At 52.7% G+C, this 18,178-nt stretch overlaps 1 protein-coding gene across 9 annotated transcripts in view; it reads left to right on the forward strand.

The window, feature by feature from the left end:
* GAS7 (growth arrest specific 7) overlaps positions 1-18,178 on the forward strand; it is a 247,939-nt gene that overhangs the window by 72,877 nt on the left and 156,884 nt on the right. For 5 of the 9 annotated variants that reach the window (XM_075903569.2, XM_075903566.2, XM_075903573.2 and 2 more), the window contains one exon: positions 14,796-14,864. The exons of 2 other annotated variants lie outside the window; for them this stretch is intronic. In XM_075903569.2, coding sequence (XP_075759684.2) covers positions 14,796-14,864 — 69 coding nt within the window. Of the gene's footprint in view, positions 1-4,816; positions 5,188-13,396; positions 13,580-14,795; positions 14,865-18,178 lie in introns of those variants that run through there. 2 more of the 9 variants (XM_075903574.2, XM_075903572.2) reach the window with 2 other exon arrangements.

Genomic DNA, 18,178 nt, shown 5'->3' on the forward strand with positions numbered 1-18,178 from the left:
TGTAATCCGTCTTCATGTGGGATGTTGGTGTATAGAGCTTCTACATCCATGGTGTCAAGTATCAGAGGGGTAGCTGTGTTAGTCTGAATCTGCAAAAGCGGCAAGGAGTCCTGTGTCACCTTATAGACTAACTGAAGTGTAGGAGCATAAGCTTTCATGGGCAAAGACCCACTTCGTCAGTCTGAGCTACAGTTCATCTTCAAGTTTGACACAATCAACTCTGGATTAAACAAAGACTGTGAATGGCTCGCTAACTACAAAAGCAGCTTCTGCTCTCTTGGAATTCACACCTCCAGATCAGCTACTAGAAGTGGGCCTCATCCTCCTTGATTGGATCCACCTCATCATCTCCAGCCTGACTCTGGCCTGCATATTTATACCTGCCTCTGGAAATTTCCACTACATGCATCTGACAAAGTGGGTCTTTGCCCATGAAAGCTTATGCTCCAACACTTCAGTTAGTCTATAAGGTGCCACAGGACTCCTCGCCGCTTTTACATCCATGGTGGCAAGGATGGTGTTATTGGGGAGGTTATCAATGTTTTGTAGTTTCTTTAGTAAGTCAATAGTATCTCGGAGATAGCTGGGGGTGTTGATTGCGTAGGGTTTGAGAAGAGAGTATACATAGTTGGATAAACTAGCACGCTCACTACTGGTTTATCCAGCTATGTTGACTAACATCTGTGTGTCTCCCACTCATGCTGTGGCCACGGCTTTCCCCTTGCTGTCGCACTTTGAGGAAATGAGAACTTGACGGAGATGTGTTATCACTTTGAGGGAGGGTAAGTGCAATTTCAGAGGCAGATTCCAGCTGTTTTCAGCCTTCAAATCGTAGCAGAACCTGTCCATCATGAGAGAGAATAAACCTGTCAGATGGTTCCAGCACAAACAAGCCTCTTGTTTCCCATTCGGGCTTAGCATCCTGGCAGAGTTTTGACCGTCTGTGTTACCCGTAAGTCCCAGTGGCTGTACTCAGGGCTCAAATGCTCCTTGTCTGTTGCTTGGGTGTCAGGAATCAGGTACTTAACTGGGAAGAATGAGAACTGCTGCAACACATTCATCTGCAGAAAAAGCTTTATGAAAAAATCTGTAATTTGCTGGAGGGAACAGCTTCTTGGGAAGGGACAAGCCCTTGCCAGCACAGCCCTGGGCTCTATCCAGAAACACGCCCTCCCCCAGTTGTGCAGTGTCGGAGGAGCTGCTCTGGTGGGCTCCTGTTATGACTCAGCTCTCTAGTGTGGAAGGCTCATTTGCTGCTGCAGCCGGGAGGCTGGTTCTGCACAAAGTCCAGCTTGGTCTGACCACTCAGTATCTCCCTTGTGTGACGTTTAGAGGCACCTTGATTTGTTACACCCCGTATTTCATGTGGGAGGAGGGAGCTATCTAGCCATTTTGGAGGGCTTTCAAAGGGCCTTGTCCTGCAGCCTCCCCAGTCCTGCTGTTGGGAGATGGAGACCACCGTGTCTGTGCCCCAGTTTGGGGTCCAACTCCAGAGTTGAGCTCTTCACTTAGTCCCAGGTGGCAGCTCAGAGTGATCGAGAGACTGTCTGAATGATGGTGTCCCTGCCATCATGGCTGTTGGTTGTGCTAGAGCATTGCTTGCTGCTCCAGCCTGGGACGGCTTCCTCCCCTTTTGCATAGGGTGATAGCCTGCTGCAGAGATTGGAGGGGAAAGGGAACAGGGAAAAACTCCATGTATTGTGCACTGTTCACTCTTAAGGAACTGCTGTCCCTACCACTTCTCTGGACAGGCTCTTTCTTCTCTTTCCTACTCCCATCCTCCACCAAATACCATCTCTTCTTTAGTATCCCCTGCAGAGAATTGGGGTGTCCCTCTCCGCACCTGTTGCAACAACCACACACCCAACTGTACACTCACTGAAGACAAAGAGATTTTAACATCAGAGGGGACCATCTGATAAATCTAGTCTGACCTCATGCACCTTGCAGGCCACAGAATCTCACCCACCTGCTCCTGTAACAGCCTCATAACTGCTGGCTGAGTTACTGATGTCCTCAGATCAAGATTACGAAGAACGCATCGTTTACTCTAGTTCAAGCCAGCGAGTGATCCATCCCCCATGTTGCTGAAGAAAGTGAGCCCACTCCCACCCCATGGTCTCTGCCAATCTGGCCTGGGAGAAAATTCCTTCCTTACCTCAAATATGATGATCACTTAGGCTATGTCTATACTTGCTGCAATAAAGATTGAACTTCTGGTGTTTGATGTAGTGGGTCTAGTAAGGACCTGCTAAATTGAGCACTGAGGGTGCCCTGGTTGGGTGCCAGTACTCCTTGATTCATGAAGAATAAGGGAAGCTCACAGGAGTGTTTGCTTCCATCAATTTCCCACTGTGAAGATGGCACCAAGCTTGGCTGAAGATATGTTGACTCCAGCTACATTCTTTACATAGCTGGAGTTGCGTACCTTATACCAACCTTCCAGGTCTAGTATAGATCTGACTTTGGACTCCAAGCATGTATGTGAGACCCACCAGCTGAACAGCTGGGGACAAATTCTCTATAGTAACTCTGAGTTCTTACTAGCTAGTGACCCATCTGCAGCCATAAAGATATTTGCTGTAGCAGTTGTAGAGGGGTCATATGTCATTGTAGGGTGGGCAGTCACATCATACCATTGTCTCCAGAAACTTATCAAGCTCAATCAAAATAAGGTGGATTTCTTGCCCCATGGCTCCCCTGGAAAGGCTGTTCCAGAACTTCGCACATTTGATGTTCAGAAACCGTCATCTAATTTCAAGTCTAAACTTGTTGATGGCCAGTTTATATCCATTCGTTCTTGTCAGCATTGGCCCTCGGCTTCAGTAACTCCTCTCCCTCCCTGGTAATTATCCAGCCGTATTTATAGACAGCAGTCATATCTTCCCTCAGCCTTCTTTCAGATAGGCTAAACAAGCCAAGATCCTTAACGCCCCTCTTGTTCGGTAGATTTTCAGTTCCTTTGATCATCTTAGTAGATGATGTTTGAATTCATCTCTCTCATAGCTGGGAGACCAACACTACACACAGTATTCCAGAGGAGGTCTCTCTCAGAGGCAAAAACTCTTCTCTCTTTTGCTCGGAAATACCTTGCTGGAGGCATTTTAGGACTGCCTTCACCTTTTTTAACAGCCACATCACATTGACAGTTCATAGTCATCCTGTAATCAAACTGTATACGCAGGGCTCTTTCCTCCTACGTCACTTCCAGCTGATATGTCCCCCACTTGTCGCATCATTTCACTCTCATGCAAACACACACTCACACTCACACTCAGAGTATGTCTACACTTGCAGCCTATTTCAGAATAGGGCTGCAAATGTAGGCATTAGGAATTTCAAATCAAGCCTGGGATTTAAATGCTTGATTTGCATCTTCCCAGTTGGGTGCCATTTTTGAAATTTACAAGCCCGGAATAACTGCCCGCATCTACACACAGCAGTGAAACGGGCGTTCGAAATAAAGCCCTATTTCGAACTGCTATTCCTCCTGCAATGAGGTTTAACAGGTAGTTCAAAATTGGGGTTTATTTCGAACGCCCGTTTCACTGCTGCGTGTAGACACGGGGAGTTGTTCTGGGCTTGTAAATTTAAAAAAAAAAATGGTGCCTGGCCGGGAAGATGCAAATCAAGCGTGGGATATTTAAATCCCAGGCTTGATTTGCAATTACGAATGCCTACATTTGCAGCCCTATTCCGAAATATGCTGCAAGTGTAGACATACTCTGAGTGTGAATGTGTGTTTGCGTGAGAGTGAAATGATGCAACAACTGGGGGACATATCAGCTGGAAGTGACGTAGGAGGAAAAAGCCCTGTGTATACTGGTTGATTACAGGATGACTATGAACTGTCAATGTGATGTGGCTGTGAAAAAAGGTGGCTGCAAGTGTAAACATATCCTCACACTCTCTCTCTCTCTCTCTCCCTCCCTGGTGCTGAGGTTCTGTAGGAAGGGAAGCCATAGTACAGCTTGGGCTAACAGGGAGAGGGAGGCCAGACACAGGCAAACAGTGGTTCCATGACAGTTATAGAAGTAAAGATGATAAAACTGAACACAGCTGAAAACTGGCCTGTAAGCATTGCCTGTGTGTAAACACTAGGGGGTGGTGTGTGTGTGTGTGTGTGGGGGGGGGACGGACAGTTCAAGGTGCACATAGAGCCAGGATTAAAAGGGCTGGATGAAGCGCTGAAGATGAGGGGCATATTGGGACACACACAACCAGTGCCCCGACCCCATGATCTATCTCCCTGGGCCCAACCGCTTCCACTGGAAGAAGGGCCTATGTTGGGTCTTGGTGGTGGCCTAGCAGAGCTGTAGTGGTGTATGCTAGCAGGATGCATGTGTGGAGAGAGGGTTCAGCTGGGCTCTGTCCCTGGCCAAGTGCTTCATTTTGGAGATGATGGAAAAATCACAGCTGCAGATTTGCTCATATCATTTCCTTCCGATTTAAATGGAACAAGAAGAGCTGGCACTGGTTCCATGCTGCACCAGCGGGCTGCATGGTTCTGCTCTGGGTCCTCCAGCCTGCACCTTCTGGCCCGACTGGCTTTGTCAGGGCTGGCTCTGCCCCATCTGACACAGAGTGAAATGAGGCCTTGGGGAGCTGTGGGTTTCTTTAAGGTGCAGCCTCCCAACAAGCACTGCTGAAACTGAACTGACAACACACAGGCTAGCTCCTCTCTGGGAAGAGCAGAGATCCCTGCTTTTCACACCCACCTGCTCTTGGCTGACTGCTGCTTGGCAATCAGCCAGCGAGGTGTAGGCTGGGGCGGTGCCACCAGCACTGGCTGGCAGTGGCACTGTTCAGGACTGTAGGCAGCTGCTGTGTCTCTGCAAAGTGTTGCAGAGGTCTGCTTGCTCCTGAGGCACAAATGTACCAATTAGGTGTACAGCTGGGGCTCCTGCCTGCTTGTCTGCACGCCGCACTACAAAGAATATACAGGCCACTTGAAGAGTCAGCTAGGAACTCAGTTGTTCTGCCAGAATTTCAGGAAATCAATCTACCCGGGCCGGTTTGGATTACAAAAACCATTGCGTTGTGCAGCATTCCAAAGTGCCTGCATACATAACCTGATGGGGAGCACACCTCTGTCTGAGGCAGAAGATGACTAGGCCAGAACCTGACATTTGGATTCAAACTTGGACACATCTCTAGATTCTGTGGATCTTTTGGGGGCAAATCCAGGTAAGCAGAACCCATTTCTGGTCTCTCTTGTTTTCCTGCTATCTTGACAGTCACAGCAAAATAAGGAATAACCGGAGCAGTGGATGTACCGTTTGTACAGTTAGAGCCAAATTCCTCATGGGCACTATCTGAGCCCAGAGCAGGGAGCATGGCATCAAGCCCACCAGGGCACAGGTTCAGGGATATCATGGAAAAAGACTTGGGGCTGTGGTAAATAATCGACTGAACATGAGCTTCAGTGCAATGCTGCAGCCAAAAAGGCGAATGTGATTCTTGGCTACTAAAAAGGAACCTTGAGTCGGAGCAGAGAGCTTATTTGACCTCTATGTTTAGCACTAGTGCAACCACTGCTGGATTTCTGTGCCCCGCTCAATTACAAAAGGAGCTTGATACATTGGAGGGGGGCCAGAGAAGAGCCATGAGAATGATGAAAGGGTTGAAACCTTGGGAGCTCTGTTGATTTAGCGTAACAAAGGTTAAGTTAAAGCCGTGGTCCCCAACACTTCAGTCCATATTTCTCTATTATAATAACTGATGGATAAATTTACAACACAATTGTGTATCCATTTTCTCCCATAAAAAATAGCTGTGTAGTTAACAACTAACAGTCACTAACAAGGTCCAAAATATTTATTTTCTCTAACGCTGGAAAAAGCATCCTCAGAAAAAAGGGGGTAGATAGTGATACTGATGATAATCTATAAAAAACAATTATTTTCACACTCCAATAACTGCACCTGGCTCTTAGTGTTACTTGTAGGTGAAAACCACAAGAAGCACATAGGACTCCACTCTAACTGGCCTTTAAGATCATTAACTAAAATGTAATGCAGCAGCTGTCAAATTTAGAACTAGTGATGCTGAAAATCTGATACTGTTCCATAAGTATTTGCTACTCATTTAATCTCAAGGCATGCGCCCGCCAGGTGCTCGAGGCTGGCCTGGCCCTGGGCACATGGTGCGGCGCTTGTGGGGAGCGCCGGCCCCGGGCGCGTGGCGCTTGCGGGGGGTGGGGGGAAAACGCTGGCCCCGGGCGCGCGGTGCTTGCGGGGGGGGGGGCCCAGCCCCGGGCATGTGGCTATGGGGGGCCCCCGGCCCCGGGCATGCGGCTATGGGGGGGGCCGGCCCCGGGCATGCGGCTATGGGGGGGGGCGCGCAAGTGTCCCTGCCCCCTGGCACCTGGCGGGCGAACGGCCACGCCCCCTGGTGCCCGACAACCTCAAAAGGTTGGGGACCACTGAGTTAAAGGGTGGCTTGATCACAGTCTGTAAGTATCTGTCTGCAATACAGAAAAGTAACACAGGGTTCTTCACCATAGCAGACAAAGCTGTATCTAAATCCAGTGGCTGGAAGACATTGATCAGTGAGGGCAACTAACCACTGGAGGACTTTACCAAGGGGTTTGGAGTCGTCTCCATCACAGACTAAGGATGTTAACTAGCAGGTCGAGTGGTCAATGGAATTTCCTCCTTTGAAATGGAGGAATGCAGAACTCCGCGTGCAGCCCAGGGCCAGCCGGAAGTCCCGCTGACTCTGGGCTGCACACCGCATGCCAGCTTTGAAATGTACACGAGTCCCCAGCTGGGGCTCTTGAGCATTTCACAGCGGCAGTGCAGCATGGATCCCAAGGTCAGTGAGGGACTCATACTTCCCTGCTGACTCCGGGCTCCATGCTGCGCTACCGATTTAAAATGCCACGCGAAGCCAGGGTCAGCTGGAGACTCCGCAGCTGATCCAAGGCTCCGTGCAGCATTTCAGCAGAACCTGGGACCAGCTGGGGACACGGGAAAAGGAGGTGAGGCCAAGCAAGAAGGCTCTGGGGAGGGGCCATGGGGCTGAGTGAAGGGATACTGGAGTGGAGAGAACCAGTTCCTCTGATGTACTGACTCCCCTGACTCTGAGTTGATCCTCTTAATTCAGAGAGAATTTTTGGTGTGCTGGGGGGAAAAAGGGCTGTCCATGCCGAGCATCCCTGCTGAATGCTGCTTTCAGAGCTGTGTGGGGCTCGCCATGTGTCCAGGCTGTGGAATAAGGCTCAATTCTGTGACTGAAGTGACTGGCCCTGTGTGACACTCTCATTCAAGACAGCCTTTAAACATATACCTGTGCCCATCCCTATGGAGGAGAGCACAAAGGCTTAACTTTAAGCATATGTTTAAGTGCTTTCTCAGTGAGCAGTGCCTTGCTCAACCTGGTGTCAGGGGTGTGTGTAATGTGTATACAGCAGGACTGCATGGTCAATCCACCTCGGTGAGCAGCACTAGGGAGTGTGTTTTTCTAGCCTTGTGTGGGTGGTGTTTTCCGCTGCAAGGTATTTTTCAGCTTGTGAAGGGCTTTCCTGCTGTTGTTCTGATGTGATGAGGCTGTGAGACCTCTCGCATCAGTCAGGATATGTCTACACAGCAAAATTATTTTGAAATAACTTTCCTAGTGTCTACACAACCAAACCGCTATTTCAAAATAAAATCAAAATAGTGGTGCGCTTATTTCAAATTTGGTAAGCCTCATTCTACAAGGAATAATGTCAAATTCGAAATAGCTATTTTGATGCAAGTGCTGTGTAGACACTTATTTTGAAGTAGGGGGGCTCCAGCCTTCCCAAGGTGCCCTGGTGGCCACTCCAGCCTCAACCAAGAACACTTCTCTCCCTCCCCCCTGCCATCCCAGAGCCAGCAGTCACTGCCCCTGACCCAGTGGCCCCAAAACATGAGCCAGCAAGCCACTGGCAGCCAGCCCTCCTCTGCTCCCCAGGAGCGGTCTGCCAGATCATAGGAGCCTGCCAGGGCCTGGAGAAGGTGGGTGCCTTCCTGGTCCAGGGTGGAGATCATGGACCTTATTCAGGTTTGGGGGAGATGCCCCCAACATCCATGATCTCTGCACTAGACGGAGGAACGCAGCCGTCTATGGCAAGATAGCTGCCAGCCTGGCCACCAAAGGCCACATGTGAACCCAGGAGCAGGTTTGCATGACAATCAAGTTGGTCTGGTGAGACCCGCAACCCTGAGCCCTAAGCTTCCCCTCCCCCTTCTTCCCTTTGCTTCCCCCTTCCAGCTCCCTCCTCCCAGGTTTCCCCCTCCCCTCTCCCACCTTCTCCTTTCCCCAGTCTCACCAGAGTTTCATTCCCTCCCCGCCCCAGTTTTGTTAAATAAAGAGAGTTTGTGTTCATGAAAATACGTGTATTTTATTTGACATCAGGAAGAGGGGTTAGGGAGGGGTAAGTAAAGGATGTGAGGGAGGAATGAAGCACAAGCCCCTAGTGGGGCAGACCAGGGAGGCTCTTAGTGCTCCTCAGGGTGGAAGCTCTACCGCAGGGCCTTCTGGATACTTACAGCTAGATACTGATGGACCTCCTGGATGGCAGCCTGCAGAATGTGTAGCCAGGCTCACAGCAAAGTATCCAAGAGAAGCACCAGAATGCCCAGGGGCAGCTTTGCTTGTCCATCATCAAGGTAGGCAAGCAAGCAGAGAAACCTGAGAACCGGCTGTCCGGAGAGGAGGGGGGTACCTTTAAGCACAGACCTCAGATAGCCTCAGGCAGCAGCCCCACAGAGTAAGTCCTGACCTGGTGCCCTGCCGGAACTGGTTCCAGCCAGCCTTAAATGTGATTCAGAGTCCACTTAGTGTGGACGCGCTATTTTGAAATAGCAAAATGCTATTTTGAAATGCATTTTGTGTGTAGACGCGTTATTTCAAAATAAGCTATTTTGAAATAAGCTATTTTGAAATAACACTGTAGTATAGACATACCCTCAGGGAATAATGCTCCAGAAACCTTGTCCACCCTCTATGGGAGGAGGAGTCACATGGTTCTGACAAGAGTGTCTACTGTCAGAATGTGGGAACTCTGCTTGCATGTTCTCTTGATCCTAACTAAGGTCCATGTATGTGCATCATGACAAAATAGACTAATAAACTGTAGCATTGGGAGAATTCCTACAGCTGGGGTGGCCAACCAGTTAGAGACGAAGAGCCAAAATAGCTGTGGATAGAGTGCGAAGAGTCATGTATTATATATTTATCTTTATATATTTATATATAGTACACAAAATGTAGTGATAAAAATAACATTACAGGACATTTTGGACAAAAACCAATTAAAAAGTCTCTAGGGGTATGTCACCACTACCCTCCTAGTTCGAACTAGGCTTCCTAGTTCGAACTACCGTTACTCCTCGTGGAATTCAAATCCCGGGCTTCATTTGCAAGTGCGGTATGCCTACATTACCCCGCTAGTTCGAACTAGCGGGGTAGTGTAGACATATCCTAATTGCTTAAAAAATTCATGGTCAGTCTGTAGATCTTCAGAGAACTTGACAAGGAACTAAATTTAAAAAGAACTTTAAAAATACAGTAATATTCTCACACTAAAAAAAAAAAAAGCATCCCCACCACGTAGTTTAAATGTAACACTAGTGCCCTATTATGTCCTGAAACAAAAAACAGGACTATGTAGCACTTTAAAGACTAACAAGATGGTCTATCACTATTCTCTCCTGTGAGTTTTTAAAAATTAAACTGAACTGAGAAGTAAATTAGCTCAATTTGAAGTGCCTGTTTCACTCCAGCTTGTTGAACTCTGGTATGGTTTCCTTATTTTTTTTACTTATGAAGATTTTGGCTTTTTTATAGTTCTAAAAATTCAGGTCTGCCCCAGACTGCAAATATGAGAGGTTCAAAACAATAAGGGAGAGACTCATATCTCAGAACAATTGCTTCAGCCTTGCAAACGATAGCCTTTGAATGTTCTTTAAAGAAACACTGTGCAAACCAGGTACATGCTGATTCTTTTTTTGCCCTGGAATTTAAATATGACATCTGTGTTGGCTGCCTTATTCTGCATCCATGAAGACTTTGAGTTTAAGGTGCTTCAACCACCCTTCCCCTCCTCTAACCCAGTGCCCAACCCCTCTCCCCGAGTAGGGTTACCAGGTGTCCAGTGTTGAACCGGACAGTCCAGTATTTGAGCTTTCTGTTTGGGAAACAAATTGAGGAAATAGAAATGTCCGGTATTTTCTAAATCAGATGTAATGTAGATTGTGATGTCATGTCAAGTGTGTCTGGTATTTTTGTTGAAGCCATCTGGCAACCCTACCAGAGCCAGCCACCCTCAGACCCTTGTTCTAACCCAGTGCACCCACCCCTCCTCTCAGACCCAGGCACTTCCAGCCCCCCGTTCTTATCCAATCCGCCTTCTCTTCCCCAGAGCCTGGCATTCCCAGTCCCTGCTCTAACACAATCCCCTTCCTCTCCCCCAGAGCCAGGAACCCCAGCCTCTCCATTCTAACCCAGTGGCCTCCCCCTTCCGCAGAGCCAGGCATTCCCAGGCCCATGTTCGAACTCGATCCCCCTCCCCTTCCCAAGAGCCAGGCACCCCCATCCCCCTGCTCTAACCCAATGGCCTGGGTCCTGGGCACCGCTGATGCTGCTGCCACGCGCTTCTCCCTCCAGGTTCTGGGATGCATGCGCAGAGAGCCGGCCATGAGCAGGCACTGGGGCGTGTGCGCAGAGCAGCCGGCCATGAGCTGGCGCTGGGGCATGAGAGCAGGCGCTGGGGTATGTAGCAGAGCGGCCGGCCATGAACAGTCCGGGCGCACGGCTCAGAAGTAGCAAGAGACGCGTTTCTTGAAGCAAAGAGCCGCATGCGGCTTGAGAGCTGCGGGTTGGCAACCCCGTCCTATAGCCTCCACCATTGAGTACTGGGACACAAACCTTCAGACAGCTGGAAATGTGTGCCCACAAGCAGTCATTCTCTTTGCAGTAACCATCCACTATCCCTGAGGATCCAGGGCTGTAGACCCTGTCTTGGACACATTTTTGTCAGGCATAGAAACACCACCCTAAAGCTGCCTCCTGAAGCCACAGGTCCAGTCCTCCTTACTCTGCAGGAAAGCATTGCTCTTCTGGACACCGTGGCATATCTTTATTGTTTCTTAGCTACTGAGCTGACCATGTGTCTCTCTTCTGCAGCTGCCCAGACTTCACTCAGGAACAGCCAAACCATTTGCACTGGAATTTTCCAAACCATTCCAGCCCGAGGCAGACTTCCAGCATGGAAATGACAGTCCAAGTGGTTAATGTTTGACAGAGTTAAAAGCAACTGACCACAGCATATTGTGCGGGGAAGAGCTGGCCAGTCTTACAGGCAGTACTAGGGGCAAGACTGACAGCAGGGAAACGTCCTGGGAGGTCAAAAGTGACTAGTCTGGGTGTTACTACAGCCGATCATTTGGTCCCAGGAAAGTGCCGATAATCCCCCTCTCCCGCTGCAGCAGTCACTCTGTGCCACACTGGCTGAGAAGGGACCTCCTCGGACAGGATCCAGTCTGGTCAATAGAATAGGAAGGACCCGCCTCCTTTGCTGCCCTCTGAGGGGCGGGCCTGATCATGATTTCAGCCAATCTCAGTGCAGTCTTCAGGTGATCCCCCTGTAATCAACCTGTCCGTCTAACCATCCCCCCCAGCTGTTTTTCCCTGTTCCAAGGTACAGAGAAGGGCAAGTAAAGTGATTAGGACTATAGAAAAGCTTCCATATGAGGAGGGGGCAAGTCAAATAGTGCCCGTGGCTGTGTACCACGCAAAACCCTTCTCCCAACCCCCCTGGGATCTGCCATCCAACTGCCTTGCTTAGCAAGTAGAGGTCAGTTGAGGGTGACCCGGGCTTAATTTGTAATGAAAGAGGTGGCAGAGTTCAAGCAAGTATTTTACTTTCATAATCAGTATGGCAGGGCCTGAAGAACTGGGGCTATGAACTGCCAAGCCTAGAGGTGCTGGGCCCAGCCCTGGCAAAAATTGAGCACCTCAATCAGGACAGGCCACGACCAGTTAAGTTGCCCTTCTCCAGACCTTATTGCAGGAGTATAGGCAGGGCAGCAGAAGTGATTAGGGATATGGAAAAGCTTCCATATGAGTAGAGGGGCACGTTGGTAACCAAACTCCAGCCAAAAGTGATCTCGTGGGCAGCAGATATCTGCCTGGTAGAGCCCTGGATTGGGGTGGGCAATCATTTTTGGCCAGAGGCCACTTCAAAAATTTTTGAAGTGGCCCTGGGCCGCCTTGGAAGGGGCGGAGCCAGAATGCTTCTGGGCTTCCTCACCCACAAATCATGATTGGTTTGGGGGTGGGGGAGGCCCTTTGCGCGCCCCTCCCCCTGCACTAAGCACCCATGCCCCTGGCAGGGCGGGAAGAGGCTTGGCATGCTCTCCCACCACCAGGCCAATTAGTCTTTGTTCATACTTTTCAAACCTATCAGACTTTTTCAGGTAGAAGTATTTTATCACACACAGTGGGTGGGTCTAGACTGGCAAGATTTTGCACAAAAGCGTGCGCAAAAACTTGTCAGCTGTCTACACTGGCCGCTTGAATTTGCGCAAGAGCACGGACTTTGTAATGTACAAAATCAGTGCTTCTTGCGCAAATACTTTCACGCTCCTGCTCAGGAAATAGTCTTCTTACGCAAGAATACTTGTGCAGTGGACGTGGAGCTGGGAGGTGGATTTGGGGGGCTGTGTAGTGGAGGTGGATTTGAGGGCACTGTGCGGGGGGATGGAGCTGGATCTGGAGGGGGGCCTGCGTAGTGGGGGTGGAGGTGGGGGCACTGTGCAGGGGGTGGAGCTGGGAGATGGATCTGGGGGGCTGGAGTTGGGGGCAGTGGGGGTGGAGCTGGGGGGCTGTGCAGTGGAAGCACTAAAGGTGGAGCTTGGGAGCCTGTGCAGTGGGCGGTGGAGCTGGGAGGTGGATCTGGGGGGCTGTGCAGTGGGGGGTGGAGCTGGGAGGAGGATCTGGGGGGCTGTGCAGTGGGGTGTGGAGCTGGGGGCCTGTGCAGTGGGGGGTGGAGCTGGGCGCCTGTGCAGTGGGGTGTGGAGATGGAGCTGGGGGCATTGTGCGGGGGGCTGGAGCTGGGGGGGCTGTGCAGTGGGAGCACTAAAGGTGGAGCTTGGGGGGGCTGTGCAGTAGGAGGGGAGCTGGGAGGTGGATCTGGGGGGCTGTGCAGTGGGGGGCGGAGCTGGGAGGTGGAGCTGGGGGGCTGTGCTGTGGGGGGTGCAGTGGGGAGTGGAGCTGGGGGGCTGTGCTGTGGGGGGTGCAGTAGGGGGTGGAGCTGGGGGGCTGTGCTGTGGGGGGTGGAGCTGGGAGGTGGAGCTGGGGGGCTGTGCAGTGGGGGGGGGGGTGGAGCTGGGGGGCTGTGCAGTGGGGGGCGGGGCTGTGGCCAATGGGCGGGCCCGCGTACAGGCGCCAGACATTGCGGCGGGGCCCCAGCGCCGCCCCCCGCGGGGCCCGCTCCCCGTAGCTCCGCCGAGTCCGTCCCCAGTGAGCGCGCGGCGGGGTGGGCTCGTGCAGCTGCGTTACCGGCTGCTCCTGTTCGCCGGGCCCATGGCCAGGGCAGGCTCCGCGGCAGGTGGGCTGCGCGCAGGGTCCTTGCTGCGAGGGCGGGGGGGCAGCGGTGGCTGGATGCGGGGTGGGGGGGGGGGGCTGAGTCAGGGCAGCGGTGGCTGGATGCGGGGGGGGGGGCTGAGGCAGGGCAGCGGTGGCTGGATGCGGGGGGGGGGGGCTGAGGCAGGGCAGCGGTGGCTGGATGCGGGAGGGGGGGGGCTGAGTCAGGGCAGCGGTGGCTGGATGCGGGAGGGGGGGGCTGAGTCAGGGCAGCGGTGGCTGGATGCGGGGGGGGGGGGCTGAGGCAGGGCAGCGGTGGCTGGATGCGGGGGGGGGGGCTGAGTCAGGGCAGCGGTGGCTGGATGCGGGGGGGGGGGCGGGCTGAGTCAGGGCAGCGGGTGGCTGGATGCGGGGGGGCGGGCTGAGTCAGGGCAGCGGGTGGCTGGATGCGGGGGGAGGCGGGCTGAGGCAGGGCAGCGGTGGCTGGATGCAGGGGGGGGGGGGCGGGCTGAGGCAGGGCAGCGGTGGCTGGATGCGGGGGGGGGGGCGGGCTGAGGCAGGGCAGCGGTGGCTGGATGCAGGGGGGGGCGGGCTGAGGCAGGGCAGCGGTGGCTGGATGCAAGGGGGGGGGGGGGCGGGCTGAGGCAGGGCAGCGGTGGCTGGATGCAGGGGGGGGCGGGCTGAGGCAGGGCAGCGGTGGCTGGATGCGGAGGGGGCGGGCTGAGGCAGGGCAGCGGTGGCTGGATGCAGGGGGGGGCGGGCTGAGGCAGGGCAGCGGTGGCTGGATGCAGGGGGGGGCGGGCTGAGGCAGGGCAGCGGTGGCTGGATGAAGGGGGGGAGGGCTGAGGCAGGGCAGCGGTGGCTGGATGCGGAGGGGGCAGGCTGGAGGCAGGGCAGCGGTGGCTGGATGCGGAGGGGGCGGGCTGAGGCAGGGCAGCGGTGGCTGGATGCAGGGGGGGGCGGGCTGAGGCAGGGCAGCGGTGGCTGGATGCGGGGGGGGCGGGCTGAGGCAGGGCAGCGGTGGCTGGATGCCGGGGGGGGGGGGCGGGCTGAGGCAGGGCAGCGGGGGGGGGGCGGAGGCAGGGCAGTGGTGGCTGGATGTGGGGGGGGGCTGAGGCAGGGCAGCGGTGGCTGGATGCAGGGGGGGGGCGGGCTGAGGCAGGGCAGCAGTTTGTGATGCATTGGCAGGAGTGAGGGTAGCCAAGCCTTGGTGCACTAACTGTGCTGTTCTCTTTGAGCAGAAACCACTTGGGAGCGACCGAGCGGCGTGCCTGGGAGCCCCGGGAGTCAGAAGAGTGCTGTGCTTGCAGGTACTGCAGCTAGCGAACAGGAGCAGCTAACTGGAGTTTGGGGAGGGAGTTCAGAGGGACAGTTTGAGGTGGGCTACATACACATAACAGTTGTTATATTTGTGTCAACCCCAACAGCTGGTTCAAAAAAATAGTTCAAGAAAGGAATAAGAGGGAAAGCAGTCAGAGGTCAAGCAGCAGAATGGGGGTAACCAGTTTATTCACCCAGTGTAGCATGTATGATTGCCTGCCCTATGGACAGGCTGCATGTATGTGCAAGGAGCTCCTGGTCCTTGGAGACCAGAATGGCTGAAACAGAGGAGCTAAAAGAGATAAAGAGCTACATGTCATAGAATCCTAGGGCTGGAAGAGACCTCAGGAGGTCATCAAGTCCAGCCCCCTGCCCAAGGCAGGACCAATCCCAACTGAATCAACCCAGCCGAGACTTAAAAACCTCTAGGGATCGAGATTCCACCACCTGCCTAGGTAACCCATTCCAGTGCTTCACCACCCTCCTAGTGAAATAGTTTTTCTTAATATCCAACCTAGACTGCTCCCACTGTAACCTGAGACCATTGCTCCTTGTTCTGCCAGGTCACTACTGAGAACAGCCTCTCTCCATCCTCTTTGGAACCTTCCTTCAGGAAGTTGAAGGCTGCTATCAAATCCCCCCTCACTCTTCTCTTCTGCAGACTAAACAAACCTAAATCTCTCAGTCTCTCCTCATAGGTCATGTGCTCTAGCCCCCTAATCGTTTTGGTCACCCTCCACTGTACCCTCTCCAATGCATCCACGTCCTTTCTATAGTGACGGGCCCAGAACTGGACACACTACTCCAGATGTGGCCTCACCGGAGCTGAATAAAGGGGAATAATCACATCTCTAGATCTGCTGGCAATGCTCCTCCTAATGCAACCTAATATGCCATTAGCCCTCTTGGTTACCAGGGCACACTGTTGACTCAAATCCAGCTTCTAATCCACTGTAATCCCCAGGTCCTTTTCTGCAGAACTGCTACTTAGCCAGTTGGTCCTCAGCCTGTAACAATGCTTGGGATTTCTTTTGTCCCAATCCTCTTACCTGTCCAAGTCGCTCTATCCCTGCCCTCCAGGGTATATAAGAGACTCTGAAACACAGTAGATGAGTCCCACCTGAGGTCAGACAGCCTCTGCTCTTGAGGAGGGTGAAGGTCTCAGGGAAGGAGAGCATCCAATTGGAACAGAGGGAAATTATCCTATAGCTGGGAACCTCCTTCCACATGATGCCATGGTATCCTTTTGGACAGGGCTACTCAACACATGGGCCACATGCAGCCCATGGCCTGTTTGTTTGTGGCCCACAGTGCTGTTTGGGTTTACACGGGGCCCGTGGGTGGGAGCCGAAACAAAAAAGTTGTCAGTATAATAATGGTGTTCCGTAGATACGTGTTTTAGTAGTTAAATTCCTGGACTGTCATTGCTCATTAAAAGTGCTGTTATATGGGTGGAAATTGGGTAAATGTTGCATTTTATTAATATCAGCAGAACTGACTTAAATGGGTCCTGTGTGTTGTGTAGTCTTTTCTTAATCTTTATATTCATGCCCGACAGTGTGAAAGAAGCTATTTGCATATATTTGCATATATATTTGCATGGATATACAACCACACTTAAGTCGTGGCCCTCAGCATGTTCTGTGAGTATCACTGTGGCCCCCGGGGCTTCCAAAGTTGAGTAGCCCTGCTTTTGGACATACCTCTCCAGGGAGGGAACTTCAGTTATTTGGAAGAGACAGGTGTTAGTAACAGGGGATTTGATCGTTAGAAACAGATATCTGGGTTTGTGGTGACCAGGAGAACAGGGCAGTGACTTGCCTGCCTTGGGTGAAGGTTGTAGATCTCTCGAGACAGTTAGATAGACTTGTGTGTAGTGCTGGGGAGAGGCCAGTGATCATGGTACATGTAGGTACCAATGACATAGGGTAGGACAAGAGAGAGGTCCTGGAGTTCAAATTTAGGCTACTAGGTAAGAGATTAAAGTCCACGACCTCCATGGTAGGGTTCTCTGAAATGCTTTCAATTTCATGGCAGGGGAACTGTAGGATCTCAGTGCATGGATGAGATGATGGTATAGGGAGGAAGAGTTTAGATTTCTTAGGAGCTGGGGACACTTTTGGAAAAGAGGGAGTCTATACAGGAAGGATGGGCTCCACCTAAACCAAAATAGAACCAGATTGCTGGCACTTAAAATTTAAAAGGTCCTAGAGCAATTTTTAAACTTAAGTCTGGGTGAAAGCTGACAGGTGCGAAGGAGTACATAGATTGGTGAGACACATGCCTTAGGTGAGGGTCTATTAATTGAGATTCTCTATGTCAGTGGTCCCCAACCTTTTGGAGCTGCCGGGCACCCAGGAGTGGTGCCGCTCACATGCCGGGCATCCGGGGGTGGGGCCACACGTGCGCCCAGGGGTGGGGACGCACACGCTCCTGGGGGCGGGGCCACCCATACGCTGCATGCGTGGAGCTGGCGCCATCCATGCACCGCACTCCCATGTCTCGTGCACTCGGGGGCGGGACCGCCACCACCCATGCACTGCGTGCCCGGAGCCAGCGCCTGTGCCATGCGCCCAGGAGCTGGCAGCGCCCATGCTCCGGCAGCGCCCATGCTCCGCGCTCCCAATAGCGGGGCTGTCCATGTGCTGCGTGCCTGGGGCCGGCGCTGCCCCTATGCCACATGCCCGGGGCCGGCACGGACCTTGCTCCGTGCACCCAGGGGTGGGACCGCCTAACCGCTGCGCGGCCAGGGCCGGCACCGACCATGTGCTGCGCACCCGGGGCCAGTGCCACCCATGCGCCCAGGGGCTGGCACCACCCATGCTCCGCACGCCCCGGGGGCGGCCGGCCCTGATCACTCGGTGGGCACACAGAAATGGCCCAGCGGGCGCCACGTTGGGGACCACTGCTCTATGTTGTAGTAGGTGATAGGGATACAGTAGCATAGTCGATAAACCGATAAGTAAAAGCTTATAGGTTAATGGTATAGACTACACAATATGTCCTGGCTTGCACCAGGTACGTGACCTACCCTTGCTGTGGCTCTGCATTTAAAGCTTATTAGGAGCTGGGTGGGCAGGCAGCCCGTCTCAGTTCTGGTTTGTGCTGGGTCCAGGAACTGCCACCCTGTGCACCTCTGATACCAATTAGCAGTGTGGAGTGGCAGGGAGCTGCTTGGGAACGCAATGGCTGCCAGCCCCACCTCTGGGGACTATAGACTAGTTGAGTAATAGATCAGAGTTCGTGAGGTTAATCAACTATTCAATTAAGCGATATTTAACAACCCTAGTAGGAGAAGAGGATG

This window comes from Pelodiscus sinensis, chromosome 20 (genome assembly GCF_052426305.1).
Source record: "Pelodiscus sinensis isolate ZL-2025 chromosome 20, ASM5242630v1, whole genome shotgun sequence".
Taxonomy (NCBI): Eukaryota; Metazoa; Chordata; order Testudines; family Trionychidae; genus Pelodiscus; species Pelodiscus sinensis.